The 23699-nt window shown below is 43.0% G+C and overlaps 1 protein-coding gene across 1 annotated transcript in view; it reads right to left on the minus strand.

Annotated features, from left to right (window-relative positions):
- DNAH12 (dynein axonemal heavy chain 12) overlaps positions 1-23443 on the minus strand; it is a 91609-nt gene extending 68166 nt beyond the window's left edge. The window contains exons 1-15 of the mRNA XM_035106374.3: positions 22673-23443; positions 19966-20141; positions 17288-17378; positions 16039-16065; positions 15408-15597; positions 13521-13596; positions 11473-11631; positions 10469-10664; positions 8700-8888; positions 6779-6935; positions 6590-6681; positions 4350-4528; positions 1727-1862; positions 570-695; positions 224-358 (exon numbers count right to left, since the gene is read on the minus strand). Of these exons, the coding sequence (XP_034962265.3) occupies positions 224-358; positions 570-695; positions 1727-1862; positions 4350-4528; positions 6590-6681; positions 6779-6935; positions 8700-8888; positions 10469-10664; positions 11473-11631; positions 13521-13596; positions 15408-15597; positions 16039-16065; positions 17288-17378; positions 19966-20141 (1929 nt within the window). The 5' untranslated portion in view covers positions 22673-23443. The remainder of the gene's footprint in view (positions 1-223; positions 359-569; positions 696-1726; positions 1863-4349; positions 4529-6589; positions 6682-6778; positions 6936-8699; positions 8889-10468; positions 10665-11472; positions 11632-13520; positions 13597-15407; positions 15598-16038; positions 16066-17287; positions 17379-19965; positions 20142-22672) is intronic.
- Between the last annotated feature and the right edge of the window lie 256 nt (positions 23444-23699).

The following is a 23699-nucleotide window of genomic DNA, read 5'->3' on the forward strand; positions in this document are numbered from 1 at the left end:
GGTGCTGGGCCGGTAGGCGGGGTGCTGCGCGGCAAAGCCACGCGGAAACCATGCTGCACCCTGCGAGGGCGGGGGCGCCGGAGTAATCTCCGCCCCTCAGCACCAGGGTGCGCGACCTGCTCAAGACTGCCCTGCACATAAATAAAGCTTCATCATTACACACAAAGTATGTGTATTCCTTATGCAAAGTAAAAAAATCCCTTTTACACCATGTGCCACAGACCTGTTGCATGCGATCCAAATCCTGGTATTCTGTAAACTCATGCATACGACGAGTTTGCCTATCTATTTCCAGTATCAGTTTCTCACGTTTGGCCAATAAGTCACTTTCACCTTTACGTTTAGACCTTTCAATAAGCTATAAGACAGAAAAGTAGTTAGTGCCGGGCATCCATGAGGATCAAGATTTGTGACATTGAGTCACTATACTACACGATATCAGACCAACTTCAGTTGTCCTCTAATGTTGAGACAATCAGCTCTCAAGAGTACCAGTATTTCCAACTCTGCAGTCTAAGCATTGCTTTTTCACATAGTGTAGTATCTGATATAAAAATGCATATATTTACTTCATCATTTTCATCAAAGATGGGATTAATATTCTGAGGCCATAGTAGGACACTGGCATTCAGTGACAAGCCTTCTGAGTCGAAGCTAAAAACATCTAGGAGGTAGTTCATTCGCCGTTGACTTTCCTAGAAAAGTAAATAGTTAAATAGTTTATTTTTAAATTAACAGGAGCCACCATTTCTTGCAGCCTGTCTGAAACTTATCTTTCCTCCAAGCAGGCCTCATGCTAGGAGGCCCCCAAGTAGCTTATAGCCCACCAGACAGTCTGAGTTGCTCTTGGGCCCACTGCCCACCTTCTCCTCCAGAACAGCAACTAAATACATTGGGTTGGCAAACAGGTGCTGCTGTTTCCCCAGAAGAGCCCACATATTCAAAGGGGAGAGATTCAAAAGGCAAGTTGAACCCAGTGGGATAACGCAGCTTCCTAACTGGATGCAGTGAGGCAATGTAGACTTTACCCTGCTCCAGGATGGATGGGTGGGTGGGTGGGTGGATAGATAGGGGTTGTTCTCTCTTTACTGAGACAATGAAAGGGATGCTTCAGTGTTCAGTTGAGAAAGACTGGTGGGATCTCCCTTTTCTCCCTTTCTTCCCAAGAACCCAGCATAGTTGGGATTTCTGTACATACTTATGTTCTATCTCCCCACCCCAAGATGTCTTAAGGAAAGAGCCCCTCCCCTTTTAGTGCATGTAGAGCTTTCAATTGTTTGTTTTCCCTTCTCTCTTATCCCATAATATTGTGTGTGTGTGTGTGTGTGTGTGTGTGTGTGTGTGTGTGTGTGTCCCTAATGTTAAGTCCAGCAATTTGTTTTTCCTTTGCCCAGCCATCCAAAGTCACTAGGAGTTGTGGCCAGGTTGGGGAAAAGAAGCCAAAGCAAAATGGTTCAATAATTTCCTTGAGGATTATATGTACCCTGCCTTCAGGCTGGACAGGGTCTCTGTTTCTGCACCCTGAGGAGGTTTACTTGGTAAGTAAAGCTTATTGGGTTCTACTATGCTGGTGCTTACTGTACACATAGTGACAAAAGGCAGAAGGAACAGCACAAAATGAAAAGCCAGTTGAAGTTAAATGGCTTTAAATCAACATCCCACCTATCATTGTACATTTAGTTAAAAAACAAACAAAATCCAACCCTAAAAGTATATGATACCTTACCTTGATCCTTTCATATAAACTTTGGATTCCTACGGTTTTAGCCTTGTCTATATATACTATCATTTCCATCATTTCTTCTGTTGTCTCGGGAGGTTTTAATGCACGTACTTTGATGGTCTCAAATTCCTTGCATATCCTAAACAAAAAAATTATTATGTTGGTACATGCCAAAGTTTAAGAGACCTAATTTGTTTTTTTCATTGAACCATAAACATTATTATTTAACTTAGCTAATCAGGGGGGAAGTAATTGCATTTAAGGATGTGGATGTGGAAATGCAGCTTTGAAGATGGAAATCCACAACCTGTGAAAATAACTCATTTAGAAGCAATGCATCACCATTCAAAGCAGTTCATCCACCTACCACTATGGAAGGCAGCTTTGACAGAACTATTCATCTCAGTCCCAACTTGCATTTCAATGGCCATCAATGGTCAATCCCACTGACATATTTGCTTGCACATTTCTCCACCATCTTCCAAGGCACAGGGCTACCTGCCTTAGGTCAAGTAGACCTGCCTCCCTTCACAGACTCCCCAGCTATTTGCATAGTCTTTTGCACCATTTAAAACTTAGTTGTTGCTGTTTTGCTTATAGAATTTTATTTATTTACAGATTTACTTATTTTCAGCACTTGCAATGCCATCTTCCAGGAATAAGCCTTCCAAGCTGGCTCACAATATCCGAAAGCACAAATTACTATTTGTAAAATTACAGTCTAAATGCTTAGCAGCATTATAATCAGCAGCAGTTAATATAGAATCATAGAATCATAGAGTTGGAAGAGATCACAAGGGCCATCCAGTCCAACCCCCTGCCAAGCATATGACATAAAACAATTAAACATAAGCTAAATACAATACCAAGAATGCTAGTAATGTGAAAGTAAAAAGAGACGCAGTTAAATAAGAAACACTAAAATATCAATTCAAAGCAGAATCAGTAGTTTAACTGAGAACTGGCACTGTCATTCCAGCTGCTAACACTTCACTGCAGTGGCATGCTGGAAAAAAGATATGAGCCTAGCACCCAATTCTATACGGTACCAGCGGAGGCTGATCTCCTAGAACGGGAAGGGGCATTGCCCCATCCAGCAACTTCAGTATTCCTTCATTAAGTATTTCCCATCTGTCTTCTTACTTACATCTAGACCAGTTCTCCTCCGTGGTCTCATTGATGTACAGTAACTGTAGAACTCAGCAAGGAGAAGGATGGAGGCAAAACTAGAATTGGGAACCCCCAAGAAGGCTTGGAGCCCCGGGATTGGTGGTGGGATAATGATAAGTAGTCAGAGGGAGAAGAGCAAGAAGATTGGGAGGATGTGTCAGAAGCTGAAGAGGTAACAGGGTTTAGTGAGGAGGGTCTGTGGCAGGAAGAAGTTCAGAAGCAGAAGGGGAAGGGGAAGCAAGAGATGAGGGAGACTAACAGGCAGAGGTGGTGAAGAATCACAGGGATCTCCCCCTCCTGTTGTGACAAGTTCCCCCTCCCCCCTGGACTCCCAGAGCCTGGAGAGGCATGAAGCAGGAGGACCAAAGGCAGGCACACTGGTATAGTCTCAGATTGCTTGGGAAAAACCCTGGAGAGGAGGAGACCTGGGCAGGTGTAGGAAGGCAGGGACCTTTAGTCTCTGCAAGACCTACTGAAGAGAGTTGCTGTGCTCATTAGGCCTAGCACTCCTGTACAGAGTGCTTTTCTAATCAAGAGTTTAACTGAACCTACTCCGTGTGATTTACACGGGTTCACTTCTGGCAGAACTCATTGGTTCTGCCTGTCATTGGTTCTGGCTCCAACTACTGTTGACCAACCGGCCTTCTGACCCACCAGCCCCAAAGGACAACAGTCATCACAGTACTATGCAGACAGTATAAGGTAAAGGTAAAGGAACCCCTGACCATTAGTTCCAGTCGTGACTGACTCTGGGGTTGCGGCGTTCATCTTACATTACTGGCCGAGGGAGCCAGCGTACAGCTTCCAGACCTATGAAACTGCGCTCCATGTCGGGGGAGGCAGGCAAGGCGGTGGCTGGGAGAAGAGAGCTTCTCCCCCAGCCGCCTCACACACAGCCGGCATCGGACGGGGCTTCGGAGACCTTCTCCGAAGCCCCGTCGCATGCCGCTGCCAGTCCCCCAGAGCCTATAGGAATGCATTGATTAATTGACCCGTGGAACGAATTAATTTCATCTAGCGAGGCACCACTGTACACAAAGCGGAGTGGGGTGGAATTAACAATGTTATGAGAGTCCCATGGACTGCAAGAAGATCAAACCTATCCATTCTTAAGGAAATCAGCCCTGAGTGCTCACTGGAAGGACAGATCGTGAAGCTGAGGCTCCAATACTTTGGCCACCTCATGAGAAGACTCCCTGGAAAAGACCCTGATGCTGGGAAAGATTGAGGGCACTAGGAGAAGGGGACGACAGAGGACGAGATGGTTGGACAGTGTTCTCGAAGCTACAAGCATGAGTTTGACCAAACTGCAGGAGGCAGTGGAAGACAGGAGTGCCTGGCGTGCTCTGGTCCATGGGGTCACAAAGAGTCGGACATGACTAAACGACTAAACAACAACATGCATATGGCAAAAATTATTTTAGGTGAAAGATTATTAATAGCAAGATTTACTTACATTTTATTTTCAGATTTGTGATTTTCTGCTATTACGTACAATAATTTATTTGCAAAGCTCTTTGCCTTGTCGCTCAAACCTTGCTTCAAATCTTCACAGTCTAATCGCACCATAGGGAAATGAGCAATCATTGGCAAGCTCATTATTTCCTTTGCAAGACTGAAAAAGTCATCTATAAACTTCAAAAGAACATTACATTTGTTAATTTAAACTGCAGTCTTTAAAACATGTATGTTCTTGAATAGGACCACAATCCTATATACTAGGGGTGGGGAACCTCAGGCATGGAGGCCAAATGTGACCCTTGAGACCTCTCTATCCAGCTCTTAGGCCTCTGCCAAGGCAACATTTCTTACGGGCCCTACTCCACACCCTCCTTTAGTAATTTGCCTGGCTGGCATGCATCCTTGAATTGTGATTATGACACACGCTTGCCTGGATGGAGGGATTTGTGTGTGTAGGCTTCTCTATGACTGAAATGCAGTGCACCATACAAAAGTAAGAGTCACATCTGTTGCTCTATCCAACCAAGCAATCCCTGGAGGATTGCCCTCAATAAAATGATGTGGTTGTAAGGATTGCTGTGTGGGATGTGAAACTTATAGCAGTCAAGTACTGTACAACATTCCTACAGTGGACATGTATGGGAATGTTTTGTACCACTCAGGAGAAAACTTTGTGTTTCCTCCTGAGCTGGGACAGACTTCCACTGCATGTGACTCAAAGAGGGTGTGGCTTCTTCTGAACAGAGGAGCAGACATTCCTCCATGTTGTTCTGTTCTTTTTCTTCTCAATTTTGTGTTTCTGTGTGTTAGGAGAAGTGACTGCTCAGTCGCAGTCACTTGGCACTACAGTGGTAACTCGAGTTACGAATGCCTCGACTTACGAAGGTTTCGACTTACAATGTCCACTAACCCAGAAGTATTTTCGCCGTGCATGCAATCTGCACATGCGCGAAGTGCAAAACCGCGCTTTGCGCATGCGCAAAATAAACGCTTCAACTTACGAAGAGCGCCGTGAATGGATCGCCTTCGTAAGTCGAGGTATCACTGTAATTCCCTTATGGGACAGTTCATATAGATAAATAGTTATGTAACCTAAGCCTGCCTTCAGGGATCTATCTGTGAACCTGAATGAATCTGTGAGTAAACTACTTTTATATTAAGTTTAATCAGATTCTTGTGTCTATTCTTTTTAAGAGGGATTAGATCTTACCAGGAATCTTAAGTAGTAAGGCTCAGACGACCTAGCAACAAGCTAACTGCTGTGTAATTTTAAAAGGGGGATGTTTGGAACTCTGCTAGGATATGGAACTTGCTAGCGCAAGTAAAAAGGATATCATTAAATAATATATGCTCTCCTGCCTCCCTAATCATCCCCACAAGCTGCAGTCTTCTTTCTGTCCTCCTATTGTCCACTCACAAAAAATGTCTCATCTCTCTTGTTACACATAGGACAGAATGTGGAGCTTCAGAACTTCCGCTGCCTTTTAGTACAGTACAACTGAATTAGACTAGGAGAGCAGCAGACGAGGGGCGTTCCAATAGGAGCAAATACATTTGATCTATTCTTGCAGAACACAAGCTGCCAGTTGTGCTGCTGGGAGCTTGGGGCTAAAGTCCAGCCTGCTCCTCAGTAACCACCAAGAGGGGGTCAGGCTATGGGAGGCACCAACAAACAGGCCTGGCATCAGCACCTGGACCAGTATGATTATGTCAGAGTTCATGGAAGCGGGGTTGGTGCTGGTCGCCTCAGCCTTCTTTCTTCTCTTTTAAAACTACAGGCAGGAAGCAGTGGGCAGACATGTACATGATTACAGGGGCTAATTTAATTACTATTTTTCCATTTTTTTTAAATATCATTTTTGCAACAAAATTATACTTCTTCCTATGCAAATGTGTTCAGCCCTAGGGCAGCAGAAACAAACACCATTTTATTCCTACAGACATGATAATGTCATGATTTAAATGACAAAGAAAAAGAATAGGTTTTTATAAAAAAAAAATCAGGGCTGGAAAACATTGGGAGGCATTGCTCTAACATATCAGAATATATAAACAGTTGTAAAGCATGGGAAAGAATGTGGGGGAGAAGAGAAATGTCATGTGATTCACAACTGAAGTCACACACACATGGTTGTCTAAAAGGGGGTGCAGTGGGCATAGGACTGCTAAATCCAAAGACAAAACATACTACAGCTTTGCAAGCTGGATTTACCTGTAATTATATAGGAAAATTACCTCTGTATATTCATCAAAACTATGCTCCTCAGTTACAAAGTCTCTTATTCGATCATCTGCAGTACCATCTACTAGCCAGCCATATTTTTCTACTGCAAAACAACAATCACAATAAAAGTTTGTTAACTATTATTTTGCAAGGTTATTTTGAGACCACTATATTGCAAAGCTCCACTTAAAATTACTTACAATAATAATCCAAATGTGCTTTTGGCCCTTTCAAGTTTTCATTAATTGCTTCCCTCAGTAAAGAGTTTGCCCATGCTATAACATGCTCAGGAAGTTCCGTATCAATAGTTGCAACTGTGGTCCCACCAGCTAGCCAGGAATGTACTGCCTGGACATTCTGTTCAAAACACGCAAGAGTTATTTATGGCCTTTAAATTGCGATTTCATAATGATTACAAGCAATAAGAAATAAACTTTTCAATGATTCCTTAAAACACATCCAAAAGAATATCTTAAACTTTTAGAAAAGTTTTCTATCACCTTACAGTGATCAACATTAATTTAATATGCACTTAGAATTACTTGTGAGTAAACATGCTGCACATTGCTTTTTTAAATGAAATTGTTCTCTAAGCCTCCTTGCAATTTGTTTCGGATCTGACTATTCAGCCATTTTGCTTCATCTACAGATTCCGCTATCACACTTTGGGTACTTTCAAATGGAAGCTTTATAGGACAAATGGGCTGTTCAGATTCTGTTATGTGTGCTAGATTAACATGTTACATTCCACACGTTCCATTTGGATATTTGTTGCTAATCAGACATTTCGTGCCCAATGGGTGCAGCTTCACAGAATGTGTCTGGGCTCTGTTATTTTGTCCGTACCCTCAATTGCTCCTCCCACACCCTCCACTACCCTTTTCCATTCTGACATCTGTGCAGGTATTTCTGCATCTGTGTATAGGCAGATTTTCCCCTTTAAAAAAATCCTTGGAAATGCACAACAGCACAAGAATAGATATCTCTCATTAGGCAAAATGGAAGGCTGTACAGTATTCTGCGAGAAGGGAAGAATATCAGTTTCCATTTGTTTGTTTTTTAAATTTTAATACTGAGGTCTTGAACCAGAGTGATAGGTATATCAGTCTGTAGTTTGGAGTGAGATGGATGACAACGCCCCAAACAATTAGGAGTACCCCATAGGAATAGCCTTTGCCACTACCAGCACAACCACACATTCTCCCACCCACCCCACCCCACCCCCTGAATAAACCACAGCCATAATGAAATACTAATAATGAGGTCATGTACATGACCTCCATTATTATTATTTTAAGCACAATGTGTTTACAGTTTTCTCCAGAGAGAATAGTTTCTTCAAATCAGGTTGCTGAAATGTGGATGTGTTCTCAGCACATGTGGTCTGCCAGAAACAAAATGTCTTGGTCATGCTGAGATAAGCAGCAAACAGAAGTTGGGAGCGCTGACAGAGGACACCCATTAGAATGTCACCAACCCCAAAAATGCGTGAATGAGGCTCCACACCCCACAGTGATTGTGGATGTACAGTGGTACCTCAGTTTTCGAACGTCTCTGTCGATGAACATTTTGGTTTTCGAACGCCGTAAAGCCAGAAATACTCCAGTTTTCGAACACGCCTCAGAAGCCAAATATGCCATGTGGCTTCTGCTAATCTCAGGAGCTGTCTTGCAACCAATTTGTTTTGGTGAATGTCTGCGCTTCAGTTTTCGAACATTTCAGAACTCAAACGGTCTTCCGGAACACATTACGTTAGAAAACCGAGGTACCACTGTATAATAATTTTTATTAATTTGATTTTTTGCAGGAAAGCTCCATCTGCTAAAATGAATAAAAAATACAGGCTGGCATTTGATGACAATGATGTTGTGGGGACAGTAAAAAAAAAAAAAAAAGTCCAAGCATGGGCAGCAGGGATTTCACAACAAACTCCCTTCTGGGAAAACCCTTGCTCTTTGCTACGGATGGCTAATGAATACATTCAACAGTGGAGCTGGCATGTAACATTTATGATTACCTGTGTTCAATTGAAATATATAGAATATAAGGCCTGAGGTGTTATTTTAAGTTATTTAAATTCTTAAAGAATTTGTGAGATAAAGTAACAACAGATTAAACAACCTGTAGAGTCTGTGAAATCAAAAGAACTATAAACAAAATAGCATCTTCCAGATCTTGAAAGGATGGATAGAAGTCCATTTTCTCATCATCAAAAGTCAGCTCCATCTTAAACAAAGGCAGACGTCTTTGGTCTTCAAGATCAAATAGTTCCACATACGCCTCAACCGTTCTTTTCAATAATTCCTTTAGCTAAAAAATACATAAATCACAGGTAGATTTCATTGCACGTGGCCAATAAATAACCACATAAACCTAACTCCCAATCACAGCAAGTATGCAAACAAGTATTTTAGAGACATCTAAATAATTATTCTAATACACCAAGCCTTAAATCTAGTTCAGCATTAAGAATTCCAAATTATATGAAAATGCAAATTCTGAAATTTCAAGTAAAGCATGAAAATTTAGAGCAACAAACCACAGGAACCATCTGTACCACCCCTGCAGGTGCTAACAGGAGGGGACTCTCTGCTGCCACTCCTCTGGCAAGTGTGCAGCCTAAATATGTCTGCTCTGGGGCCCTCACTGTTAGAGAATTGCATTTATTAATTTAAACCATTTATAACCTGCCAATCTGCTGAAACACTCAGAGCTCAAATTAACTAAAATGCTAATTTGTTTCATGCAGAATATTCAGAACGACACCTAACATTGTATGGTTACCGTAAATATTATTTTCTCCTACTTTTAAAAAATAACATTAATCTCCAGCTGCTGGGGGACAATAAATGTTATCTATATATATATATATAAAATGTAAACTGGGTATGTTCCTTCGTCTCAAAACCGCTTGACCGATCGAGGTGAAATTTTGACACAACATCACATGCGAATGTCCGAAGCCTATAGGAAAGTTTGCTAAGACCGATGTCAAACCTGTGCCAGGTAAAACCCCCAAATCCCATGTTTCAGAACACACCACTCAGACAAAAATGCATGCTGGGAAAAGAACCAGGTTGCAAACCAGCGCCTTCTAGTGGTGGCTACACTGGTACTGCACCTATAAAACCTTCCCTGTTTACATACTAGGCTGAAGCCTTTACAGACTAGGCCGAATGGAGGTACTGACTCGCCTGGGTGGGGGATGGGGGGAGGAGGGGACGGGTTAGGTCAGGACACAGTGGGGCCAGTCACAGGGATGAGCCGAGGGGGGGGAAAGGGAGTGTGATACGTCATGGGTCGGGGTGGGGGGAGGAGGGGCGGGATACGTCATGGATCAGCCAGAGTGGGGGGAATCACACGGATGAGCCACAGCAACGCATGGCAGGGCCAGCTACTTATATACAGTGTGTGTGTGTGTGTGTGTGTGTGTGTGTGTGTGTGTGTGTATACACACACACACACACACACACACACACACACAGCCTCAGGCCTTGGTCCAGTATACCTGAAGGAGTGTCTCCAAAAGTTTTAACAAATTTACATCCAATACAAATTCAATGTTGACTTCCCCAAAAACGCTCAACAACTTTTGTGTCTGGACTTTTAATTCTTGAAATATAGCAACCCTACTGTTCCCTTCTCCCACCTTCTTTCTGCAATAGTAGTACATACTATAGAAGTAGAGTAAAGCAGGTACAGAATTTCTGATTCACACACAAAGCTCTACTTCCTCCACAAGAGGGTTTGCATGCATTTCAACAAAGGCAGAGGGTTCTTCGTCTGTTTAACTTATCTGGGAAGTGCATGAGTTCTGAAGATGCACAGTGGGACAACAGAGGCTCTGGATAGGACACACATTTGTTACTGACATGAAAAATTAGCCTTACCTGATTAGACATAAGTGTAGACACACAATTATAGAAACTATCAATTTTGTCAGGCTTTACACCCTCCAGTGCTTCTTTTCTAGTGAAGAGATTGATAACCCTCGGGTACCATGTGTTTAATAACTTTTCTTCCGTTTTTAAGCAATTTATAGACACATCATTCTGAAGAGATTCATACTCAATTGGGCCCTTTGACCTGTATATTAAGAAGAGAAGACTGGTCTGGAAAGGGAAGCTGCATTGAAACACAACTAATTATGTTACTTATCAGAAAAAAATGTGATCAGTATACACAATGAAAATGTCATGTTAAAGAATTCAATACTGAGCCCATATCTTATATATCAAGACACTTAAGCACATTGGTTGCAAAAAAACAAAAAAACACAAGACCAAAGATAACAAATAGGACCTTCAACAAAACATTGCAGTATGACATGCTCCTATTCAGGGTTCCAGTTAGCCGGTGATACCCACTTCCATTCCATTCTCCATTTCCTTTCAGTTTTCTGTCGGTCTCTCAACAGTCAGCATTTTGTGCCTGCTGAGCATGGTCAGTACTCATAGGGCTGTTTTTGGTTTCCCTCCCACTTAGGTTTTCTTTTACTAAATATTTTTGTACTTCTGAAAACCTTGGAGTTTCCCCCAAGACTGTCAGTACCTCACTCTTTTGCATGAGGGCTGCCCCTTTGACTATATAAGGATCCAGAGAGAGAATGAGTTTGCCATTAATATGTAGGAAAATAATAGTTGTAGGATATCCTAAGTGCAGCAATGTTTCATTTTGGCTGCCTTACATGACTAGCATGTAAAGATATTAGGCTGCAACCTTAAACTCACTTACTAGGAGTAAATATAATTAAATTCAATAGGAGTTGTGGTCTTATTATGACACATTAAATAGAATTTTTACCTAAAATAAACTGCAGTTTAATGCTACGTGGACCTAATTAGAATTACACGTACACATCATATTTAGATTAATGCAACAACATCAATTTTACCTGAAATTTGACACATCTACTACAAGTAACTTTGAAAAGGTTTTATAACCAATATCCAGTAAAATTCTTAGAGTTGGGTGCAGAATATGTAGATTTGCAAATATCTGTTTTCTTGCTTGTAGAAAGCTTTTATGCCAGGGTCTGGAGAAGTCTAATCCTCTGAGAAAGGAAGAAATGAATAAAATTAAGATATTAAACAGAAGCCCATGCAACAAAGCTTAATTAGAAATAGAAGCAGATCATACATAATTTTTGCCTATAAAATCGCCAATGTATGAAGATGCCTTGGTATCTGAACTCACTTTTCAGGTAACGGGTTCATCATATACCTCACCCAAGGAGCCAGAATCTAAGTTGCACCATTTCACCAACTGCTTAAGATCCTTCAATATTCAGAAAGTTTCTAGCTAAGAGGACAGAGTGCACACTTCTAACATAAGAACAGAAGGAGAGGCTGCTTGAGTAGGCCAGTGGCCCTTGTGGCCCAGCAACAGAGGTCAACCAGATGCTTATGAGATGTCCACAAGCAAGATCTGAGTGCAACTCTTTGGCCGACTGTGCTGCGGAGAGCAGCCACAGCCAGCTTTTTGTGCATTGCTGCCTGCATGGGCATGGCACACAGCCAATGCCAAGCCAGGTGGCAAGGCACTTCCCCTCCAACAGGGCCTCTGATTGGCCCATTTAGTTTTGACTTTCTGACAGGGAATCCAGCTCGGTAGCTGGCTGGGGAATTCCCTTAACGGCTGGCAAGCACATGGGCTTCTGCCGCTGTTGATGGTGGATGGAGCGAAGGTCCACAACTACCACCCACCTGGGAAGGGTGAGCGGCCATTCTCTCCTCCCTATGGTTTCCAGTAACTGGTATTCAGAAGCATTTGTGATTTCAAAAGTTGAGATTCCAATAATCTCAATCATTTAATTCAAATGCTATAAATAAGGGGAAAGTGGGGGGGGGGTTACAACTATTGCAGCACATTAAATGTTTAAGATCATTTAAAGAAAGTGCTGTTTCCCAATAAAAAATAAACCGTTTCCAGTTTTAAAAAAAGAGGCTTCAGTTTGTGGTTATCCATCACAATGGAGTACCGGTACTCAAATCCAAGCCACAGCATTGCTCATTTAAATATCTGCCAAGTCAAAGCAGAGGCAACCTTTCCTTAGCTTTTACTGCATAAGACCCATTTAAAGGGATGGGAGTATTGCAACATAATGTTCTTGCACATGCTGCATTCGTTTCAGAAGACACATGAAAAAGTATGCTCTCTTTGGTGATGTTATAGGCTTCAGCCATAATTTAGTTCTTGCACATGGCATCCACAAATTTAATCACAAAAGATGTGATTAAAGCTGCAGCCAGTGTATTCCCTCCTCTGTTTGTTGCCAAGGGTCACACCCTCACAACCCCCACACCTCCTGCTGTAACTAATTTCATGTTCACGGTCTTAATCCATTTTAAAGGTACAGCTACCATCTCCATACAAGGACATGGCAACTCAATTTTCAAGAGATTATATTCTCAACCCCTAGCCTCATATTCCAGCGATCTTTTTGCTGCTCCAACTGCATATGCTCACTCAAATGGAATAATGATGTGGAATGTCTATGAAATTATGTTTGAAAAATCTGCCCTTTGTTTTCAAGTGACCATAATTTGTCATTATGTCTGAACTGGGACAAACTGTAGTTAATTTTAAATATGGCTGAAACCATGGTTTACAATCATAGATCGTTCAGATCAATCATAGTTAAAACTAATTGCAATTCCCAATTTGGACATAATGACAAACTTGGCTAGCAAAAAACATTTTAAAAATGTTTCCAATCTCTTCCTTATATTTGCACTAAAGCAGGGGAAGCAAGAGTAGGCCCATGTCTCTAACACAAAACTAAGACTTAGTATTACATGTCTAAACCAGCTCATAGTGAATTACCACCTCAATATTAGCCACCAGCAAACTACAGGTGTGAGTAGGGTGCCTTGTACTGGATATACATTCAAATGGTAGGTTGATTAGACCCTAAAGCATTCATTAATTTAATTTACTCACACAGGTTCAACCGGCAAAGGTTCCTCTTTCTCATATTCAAGCAATTTTACGTTTGGCTTGACAAGAACACTTCGCACTGTAACATATGTATAAATTGTAACATTTATACAAGTGAAGGGAGTAACAATATTATAAATTAGGAAACATTACTTTAAAGAATGCTACCTCGTTTTTCTTTTTATTTCCTACTAACCAACAGGACTGTTACATTTTTTTAAGTGTTCTCTCAGGTACTACTGGAAAACAGCTTATACATTTTATATTTGCACATTTGCTAAGTAAACAGAGATCTGGGTGCAGTGTGGAGACTATAAAATCCCAAGTTCAAATCTTGCCTTAACTATGAACTCACTTGTATCCTGTTCCCAACAGGGGTCATCCAAATACCCCTGGAAAACCCACAAGCAGGTAAACCACCATCTCTTAGCCTCAGTCCCCACTATCATCCCCACCCCATAGGGATGATAATAATGGCAGTGGTGTAGTACAGGTAACTCGCACCTTAGAATCACTAAATCATAGAATTGTACAGTTGGAAGGGACCACAAGGGTCATCTAGTCCAACCCCCTCCGATACAGGAATCTTTTGCCCCATGTGAGGCTCAAACCCATGGATCTGAGATGAAGAGTCTCATGCTCTACCAACTGAGCTATCTTACGCCTATTGTACTTACGTGATCACAGCTTTGCGCAGGTAGGAGGGGTGGGGAATAAATAAATGGAGAGTGGAAGAAACCCACTCTCCATTTATTTATACCCACCCCCACCCATGCAGAGCTGCGATCACAGGCTTACCCAGCTTTGGGAAGCGGTGTGTGAGTGCTGCGGGATGCTGCCAGAGCACTAATTCTTCCTTGCTAAAGCTGGGTAAGCCAGGCAGCAGGCTTTGGGAAGGAAGTGTGAGGGCTCTGGCAGTGTCCTAGAGTTCTCATGGCTTCTCCCCAAAGCCTGGCACCCTGCTTACCAGGATTGGTGAATTGAGTGGGGAGAGGGCTCTAGAACACTGCCAGAACCCTCATACTTCCTTCCCAAAGCCAGGTAAGTGTTTACATGTGGATCCCCAGAACCAAACACTTGCTTAAGGTGCAAGTTACCTGCATTTAGAATGCTGGACTATGAACTTCCCTGGTTGGCCATGGACTCATTGTTTCTCAGACTAAAATACTTCTCAGGATCATTGTAAAATGGGAATGAGAACTACCGGTATGTGCACTGCCTTGGGGTCATTGAAGGAAAGGCAGGATATAAATGTAAATAAATAAATGACTAGAGTTGTTGACAGCACTACAGTGGCACCTCCGGTTGCGGACAGGATCCGTTCCAGAGCTCCGGTCGGATACTGAGGTTTCTGCAACTGGAGGGACTGCTTCTGAGCATGCATGTGTGGCGGCAGACCACTTCTGTGCATGTGCGCGACGCAGTAGAGCGCTTCTGCGCATGCGCGCATGGTGAAACACTTCTGGGTTTGCCGCTTTCGCAACCCAAGGTTTACGTTACCCGACGGTAATGTAAGCAGAAGTGCTACTGTACTGAGGTGCTATGTATGTGATGTGCTATGCAAATACCAACAATTATGAAGAACAAAAAAGAGAGCATGCTTTGAAGAAAATTAGAATGCAGAAAACGCGATAAAGACAAAAATCAATGTAGTTTTTGGTACCTCTTTTGTCAAGATTTTATGTAGCTGAAAACTATTATTGTTTGATTTACATTACTGCTCCTCTAAAATAAAATACCAGCTATAAAATATGCTTCATGCTCTGCAAAAGCATTTGTAGGTATATATAGGGAAAATAACTTGCTAAGGGGTGTTTTGCAGTATCGACATAAACATAAGGTGGAATATAACTTGCATAGACATGAGACAATATTGCTAGTGGAACTCACCCATGTATCTCTTCATGCTCATTTCATAATCATTTGTTACCTCAGCTAAGAGCTCTTCCACCAATTTCATTTTGCCCTTGCCTTCCATGAGATTATCAGGTACCAAAGTGAGCATGGACTGTAACCACTCTTGCTGAATAGGCACCACTGGATTACTTTCAACACAGTTCTTCAAAAAGAGATAGTTGTTCTGAAATGACACCATGATCATAAACACAATCTGGTTGACAAGGCCAGGTCAGTTATTAAGAAAATTAGGCAACTTACTTTCGGTTAAATGCAAAAAAAAAATGTATTAGCAAAAAAGTAAAAAAGTAAATGTTGCTGGACTATATAATCTATAACACCTAGAATACAAAACAGCATAGATTATATTGGTTTACCTCAGCACACAGTGGATGAGTAATGAATACCAGGGAGGGGAAAAGCAGCTCACTTGTTCACATGGTCCCAGTAAACCAGAGTTTGGCTTACTGTGACCTTCAAACCAGGCCTATGTTACTTCTCCATATAGAGATCAGCAAATAGATATTGGGCATATTTAAATAATTGCTAATTTCTTATGTACACCCTCTTTAGAAAGTGTTTTACCATCAGAATCTTGCAACAAGTTAAAAACAACAACACTTACTCTTATTTGTTTCTGCTCACTGTTCATCTGTGGGGAAAATGCAACAAAAATATATTATATAAATTAAGAAATGATCACAAAATAGAACAATAAATCATTTGGCGTCCAGTGACGGTAGGCATGTTTTTACTGATAACTGCTGGGGGAGGTTATTTCATTCAGCACCATGCTACTGAGCACTTCTTGACTTGTTAGTAGATGCAATACACGTAAGGGCTGCTGATGTCAATAGGGGCTGAGAATCATCAGCATCTCCAAGCTTCTCTGGTGCTGACTGAAACACCATTTGCCTCCGATACAACCTATTGATGGCTATGCATGAGTTTTCAAAAGCTAATGTGATTCTTGAAACACATATGCCCATGAACACTTTTGATAATTAAAATATTCATAATGACCAAAGCATATGCATGGGTTTTTCTAGGATTTTGCTTTATATAAACTTTTGTACCAATTCAAGGCACAACTTCCTACTAAGCTTAGGGTAAAATAAACCAAGATCCTTTATGTGGAAGTAATGGGAAGCCAAGGCTCTCCAGTTTCATTATCCTGCTTGTGCTGGGGGGGGGGGGGCTAAGCAAAATGGGAGCAACCAGGTAACATGCATTAAAAAAGGTAAAGGTAAAGGGACCCCTGACCATTAGGTCCAGTCGTGACCGACTCTGGGGTTGCGTGCTCATCTCGCTTTATTGGCCGAGGGAGCCGGCGTATAGCTTCCAGGTCATGTGGCCAGCATGACAAAGCCGCTTCTGGCACATGGAAACGCCATTTACCTTCCCACTGTAGCGCTTCCTATTTATCTACCGTACTTGTATTTTGATGTGCTTTCGAACTGCTAGGTTGGCAGGAGCTGGGACCAAGCAACGGGAGCTCACCCCGTCACAGGGATTCGAACCGCCGACCTTCTGATCAGCAAGCCCTAGGCTCAGTGGTTTAACCCACAGCGCCACCTGGGTCCGTAACATGCATTAGCATGCTGCTAACTCACAGTAAATCATTATAAACCAGAAAATCTGGCTGGTTATTATGTGGGAAAACAGCTTTTAGAACCAACTCGTTGGCAAGGTTCTTAATGCAGGCCTGCAATAGGGATTTTCCAAGACAAAGGAAGGGACAAGGCTGGGTTATGTTCAAAAGGACAGTAAGTCATTAATGCACTGTGCCTGCCCACCACACATATCGTGTTGCAATAATCTAACAACAGCAACAACAGAACACAAAGAAATTATTCAATAAATGAGAAACGTACAGTTAAAGGCAACTGTGGAATAGGAGCCGGGGCTTCTCTTTTAAGAAATTCATCTGTGGCGTCTTCATACTCTATTTTGGCCTGTTTAATTCTGAAGTAAAATTTTCAGTTAAATCTGAAAACTGTAAACAATGATTTGAAGAGAAATACAAGATACAACAAAAGAAATGGTCCCTTAGTCTTTTGTCTGTTCCCTTCCACAATTATTCCCTCAGCATATAGGCACTCAGCAATAATCAAACTAAATTATGTAAAGGTGGGCCAGGTTAGATAGTAATTCATTATGTTATCCATATTTTCTCAGTGTATCTTTGTAGAACTTACTTTCAGGTCAGATCCTAATCCAATAAAATTAATGATTTACTGGTATACAACAGTCAGACAACAGAAGGCAATAGCCCAGTATTCTAAATTCCCTGGTGTACCTCTGATGTCTGTTTACTACACTAAATTGAAATGTTTGCAACATATACTTAGTGTAGTAAATTGCAACAAATGTTTAGTGTAGTAAATTGCAACAATTTACTACACTAAATTGAAATGTTTGCAACATACATTTGACAGTAACAAACTGTATGTGTTACAGGTAGGTAGCAGTGTTGCTCTGACGTAGTCAATAAATAAATAAATAAATAAATCCTTCCAGTAGCACCTTAGAGACCAACTAAGTTTGTCATAGGTATGAGCTTTCGTGTGCATGCACACTTCTTCAGATACCTGAAGAATATCAGGTACCTGAAGAAGTGTTGTATCTTTCTTCAGGTATTCTTTCTTCAGGTATTCTTCAGGTATCTGAAGAAGTGTGCATGCACACAAAAGCTCATACCTATGACAAACTTAGTTGGTCTCTAAGGTGCTACTGGAATGATTTTTTTATTTTTGTTTTGAAAATGTATGTGTATTGATGTACATAATTTGGGTAGTGAGCCTGCTATAGAAGTATTGTTACGGTATATGTATCCATCTTCCCCAGGACCAAGAAAATTTTTCTTTACTGGAGTAGAATCTGAAATTACACAATGCTGATTGGCTAAATCTTGTGTCCCATAGTGTAGTAGGCCACTAATTTAAACTGCTCTATTACTATATTATTATTAAAAGATATAACCTGTTATATCTGCAGTGGGCTGCACTGAGTAACTCCTCCCCTCGATGTCCATGTATACAGCACAAACTTTTGCATGAAAGGGGTCTTCACACTTACAACTCTATGTGCTAAGGTCATCTCAGACTAATCTGATCTCATTTTTTGACAGAGTCACAAGCCTGGTAGATGAAGGGAACACTGTGGATGTAGCATATGTTGATTTCAGCAAGGCCTTTGACAAGGTGGCTAATTAAACAACCTATGGCCTTTTAAACTGGGAGGGGGGTATTTTTGTGTTTTTATACTGTCTGTAAATGGCCCTGTGATCCTTGGGTGAAGGGTGGTATACTTACTTACTAAATAACAAACAAACAAATCACCAGAATAAGAAATATCACACTACAAAGTAGTAAAATGATACTTGTTTTCCCTGAGGTTTGGGGGAGGTGTGCATTCCTGAAGGACACTCCATAAAGCTGGCACCACTACGACAAATGCCACACTTCTATTGTATAGCAACTGCACTTCAGTTATTGGCAGCACATGAAGAAGGCACTCAGATGTTGAACCAAATGCATGGGGAATGCATGCATGGGGAAGGTGCTACAAATATGCTCAATTGGCTTGAAGGCAATACCAAGCTGTAACACTCCAGTTTACACATCTGCCATCATCTCTCAATCCACTCTAGTACCTGAGCAAAAAACAAAAAAACTCCAAGAGCTGCTGGTTAATTTTCAGTTTTGGAAGAGACAGCTACCAAGTAACTCCCCAGTCACTGATTTCAAAATATCAAATTAAGAAGCTTTACTGAGGATGGAGAAATAAGGAATGAGGGGGAAGCCAATGCAATTCTGGGCTGCATCAATAGGAGTATAGCATCTCAAGGGAAGTAATAGTACCACTGTATTCTCCTCTGGTCAGACCTCACCTGAAGTACTGTGTCCAGTTCTGGGCACCACAGTTCAAGAAGGATACTGACAAGCTGGAACGTGTCCAGAGGAGGGCAACCAAAATGGTCAAAGGCCTGGAAACGATGCCTTATGAGAAACGGCTTAGGGAGCTGGGCATGTTTAGCCTGGAGAAGAGAAGGTTAAGGGGTGATATAATAGCCATGTTCAAATATATTAAAGGATGCCATATAGAGGAGGAAGAAAGGTTGTTTTCTACTGCTCCAGAGAAGCGGACACGGAGCAATGGATTCAAACTACAAGAAAGAAGATTCCACCTAAACATTAGGAAGAACTTCCTGACAGTAAGAGCTGTTCAACAGAGGAATTTGCTGCCAAGGAGTGTGGTGGAGTCTCCTTCTTTGGAGGTCTTTAAGCAGAGGCTTGACAGCCATCTGTCAGGAATGCTTTGATGGTGTTTCCTGCTTGGCAGGGGGTTGGACTGGATGGCCCTTGTGGTCTCTTCCAACTCTATGATTCTATCATCTCTCTGCAGATGCTCATACTGTATAATCTGATGCTGGGGGAGGGTCTGCTTGTCACTGGAGGTGTGAGTTTGGGGGTACTCAGTATGGCCCTGTTTATGTCTTAGACTGACAATACCACATATAATACATAGGAAAAAGAGACAGGAATATTACATGATCTGATTAAGCATCTTCTGTTGTTCCTTGACTCTTCGGTATCGCATTAGTTTTTTTTGTTTTTCTGTCAAACCCTGGGATGTGGAGGGCAAAGCTATAGGTGGCAGCTGAACATTCCATGCATCGTCATCGTCGGTGTCAGGGGAGCGTGAAGATTTTCCTGGCGCTGACATCTAAAATAGCAAGGAGATAATGTTCATTTGATTAAACTGCACTTGCATTGAGCCTCCAATGATGATGATGGCTCTAAGAGCACCTACAGTTTATGTACCTGTTCCTCTGCACCTCTGGAATGCAACTGTATCCAGAACTGCCAACATCCCCAACTCCTTGACCCTGGAACTACCTACCCAAAGGACCCTCTCTTTTCTGGATTCCATTTTAATTTATCCAGCCCCCACTCCCCACCCCACATCCAAGCACTCATCCAAGAGCTGTGAAAACTTACCTGATTCAATGGGTACAGAGATACAGGGCTGAGTATCATCAATATACTGTTGACATTTCGGAGTTCTCTAATGACCACTTCCGATGGCTTCATAGAAATGTTAAACAGCATTGGAGACAAAATAGAACCCCATGGTACTCCACAGCCCAAAGGGGTCAAGTAGGCACCACCAAATGTCACTTTGTGTTACTTTGTGTACTCTACTACAGAGTACAGCACTCTTGTGTCACAGCTCCCTACTCACAGATACCATGGCTGATAGTATAAAAGACAGCTGAGAGATTGAGGGGAACCAACAGGAACACTCTCCCTGTCTCTTTCCCAATAAAGATCATCCATCAGAGCAACCAAGGCTGATTCTTCTCCCAAACCAGGCCTGAACCCAGAATGGAATTGAGCTACATAAACTGTTTCCTGGAGTACCTGGAGACAGTGGTGTAGCTAGCCGCTCAAGTGCCTGGGATGGTGCACAAGTCCTGCGCCCTGAGGTGGGGCAAGCTGGGACAGGATGCGCTACTCGGAGCTTCCAAGGAGTCTGTCCTCCCCCTCCCCCTCAGCTGTAGGGTGGCTGAGGGGGAGGTGGCAGGCAAACACAAGCCCCACACTGCCATTTCGAGCAGAGCAGAACCTGCAGGCACCCAAGCCACCATGTCACTCCCAGGAGAGTTGCGTGGTTCGGGTGCACTGCAGGCCCCGCAGTAAGTGCCGCCCCCCATGGTGTGGGGCCCAGTGCCCTCCATCCCTCTGCCCCCCCCCAGCTATGCCTCTGCCTTGCCTGGAGATGGACTGCTACCACCCGCTTGACCACTTTTCCTAAGAAGGGGATATTTGCAATCAGGCAGTTATTGTTGCAAACGTCCAGGTCTAATCTGGGTTTTTAAAGCAGTGGTTGCACCACTGCCTCCTTCAGACTGGCAGGCACCACCCTCTCCCTGCAGCAATGCATTCATCACACATCAGACCCATTCAGCCAGCCCCTTTTGGCTAGATCACACAAGTCAGATAGGAAAAGGGTCGAGAGAGCACATGATACTCCACACCACTGTGTGTCTTGTCCACATGCTCAGGATCCAAAAGCTGAAACTGATCCTATAAAAGTGGAACAGGCATTCTTATATTTACTCTAGAGTCCATCTCAGCACAGAGGTAAGCAATTTTATCCTCAAAGTGCCTTGCAAACTTGTGTGCAAGTGATCCAGACTGCCATTGACTGGGGCTAATGACAAGAGCCCTTCCCTTTTCAGAACTGTTCTGTTAGATGGCAGCATGATTTTCTGTTCAACAGTGCTTACTCCCAGGTAAGCATGCATAATATTGCATTTGCATTTAGGAGTGAAATCTTGTGCCAACTGATGTAATAAGAGGGAGCAGAGCTTGATGTGGATAGAACTGTCCTTTCCTAATGGTTTGTTTGCAAGCCCAATCTTATATGTATTTATTTATTTGGAAGTAAATTCCTCTGTATTCACTGTGGCTTACTCTGAAGTAAGCATGCACAGGTTTGCAGGTTTAGTGGCACTTAACTTCCAAGCAGAAAACATGCATAGGATTGGGTAGTATCTTGTAGCTCACTGAAGGCCACAGGTTCAACCCCTGGTATATTTATGTGGGGTTTGGAAAGAATCACACCTGCAATTCTGGAGAACAAGTCACTTTTAAGCAGCGCTAAGCTTGCCAGATAGACCAATGTTAGTCCAGTCACTTTTCAAGAGGCTGTGAAGACAGAAGAGCAGCTGCTATGGAGGGTGAGGTGGAGAAAGCAAAAGAGCCCCTGTCTAGCCCTGTAGTAACTGTCTTGGCTTTAAGGGGGCGGCAAGGGAGAGATCCATCTGCACTGGGATTTTGTTCCAGAACCTTTTCTCAATCAGTGCCATGGCACATGCTGAATAGTTAGCACCTGCACCACCTTGTGAGCAGTGTTTTCCTCTCCCACAGCAATGTGTGGGGTTGCTGGAGGCCAAGGAATGTTGCTTTTAAGCAGCTCATCTCGTTTGATAAAAACCCAGGAGGATGTTTTATAAGAGGAGGTTCTTGTTTTGTTTTGTTCTGTTCTTGTTTTTATTATGGTATGTGTTTTGAGATTTTATCTTGTCTTTTTATGCTTTTTATGTGAATTGCCCTGAGATGGACAGATGAAGGGCAATATGCAAATGTAAAACAAAACAAAACAAAACAGCATGTCCTTGCTGGCGGTGCCAACGCTCCCCGCCCCCTGGCCGGCTGACTTCCTGCCTCGCTCGCCTCCCGGCTGCTTACCTTTCTCAGCGCTGGAGCCCCACAAGAAGGGCGAAAGTTTGGCGGGCGGCGGAGGGTCTGCTGCCCCTTTTGGGGGGGGGGAGACAGGAACGGGCTTGAGCTGCGGCGACGCCGAGCTCCACACACGCGGCTTCGCGGTTCGTCGCCGGCGGCAGCAGCAGCAGCGCGTTGTCAACAACGCCTGGGTTGCTATGGCGACGGGAGGCCGGCCATTTCCCCCAGGCTCCTTCGCGAGCGGACGCTGGAATCCGGCTCTGAATGATGGAGCCCGCAGGGCGCAGCAAGGGAAGGCGCCCGGCAGAGGGAGCCGGAGGCTGAGCGGAGCCGGAGGCTGAGCGGAGCCGGAGAAAGGGAGGCTTCTGGGGAAGAAATGCAGATCTGCTGGAAGACGACGTGGCTTGCTGAAGTGAGTTGCTGACGCTCCCTTTATTTTGTTCACAATCATAATCACAATTATAATAAAAGAGGTGGCTGGGCTCTTTGGCCCCGAAACCAATCCTTAGACTGCCCAAGTGCCTGCATTACTTCAGTGTGTGTAGGAAATGCACCGTACACGAGCTCAGAGGTAGACTTGGGTATAGCTTCACAGCGCAGTCTTCATAGGAACATAGCAAGGTGTCTTATACCGTGGGCAGCGGCCACGCAGGGTTTCAGCCTTTCCCAAACCCTACCGGCAGATGCCAGGGTTTGAACCCAGGACTTTATGCGTGCAAAGTGTGTGCTTTGCCACTGAACTGAACTACAGTTCTGTTATGTACTGAGCTGAATCCTAGAACAATAGGATTCAGAATCAGCAGGAGCTACCCAATCCAACTCCAGGTGGAAGTGAATCCGCAACCTGATTGGCCTGCTGGAGCAGCCAATCAGGCGGCTGGCAGAAGTGAATCTGCTACCTGATTGGCCTGTAGGAGCAGCCAATCAGGCTGCAGGCAGAAGTCAATCCACAATATAATTGGCCCACAGGTGTAGCCCTGAAGTAGCCAATCACGCAAGGCCCATTGTGTAAATAATGTATATAAGCAGATGG

The sequence above is a fragment of the Zootoca vivipara genome, chromosome 2 (genome assembly GCF_965207765.1).
Source record: "Zootoca vivipara chromosome 2, rZooViv2.hap1.1, whole genome shotgun sequence".
Taxonomy (NCBI): domain Eukaryota; kingdom Metazoa; phylum Chordata; class Lepidosauria; order Squamata; family Lacertidae; genus Zootoca; species Zootoca vivipara.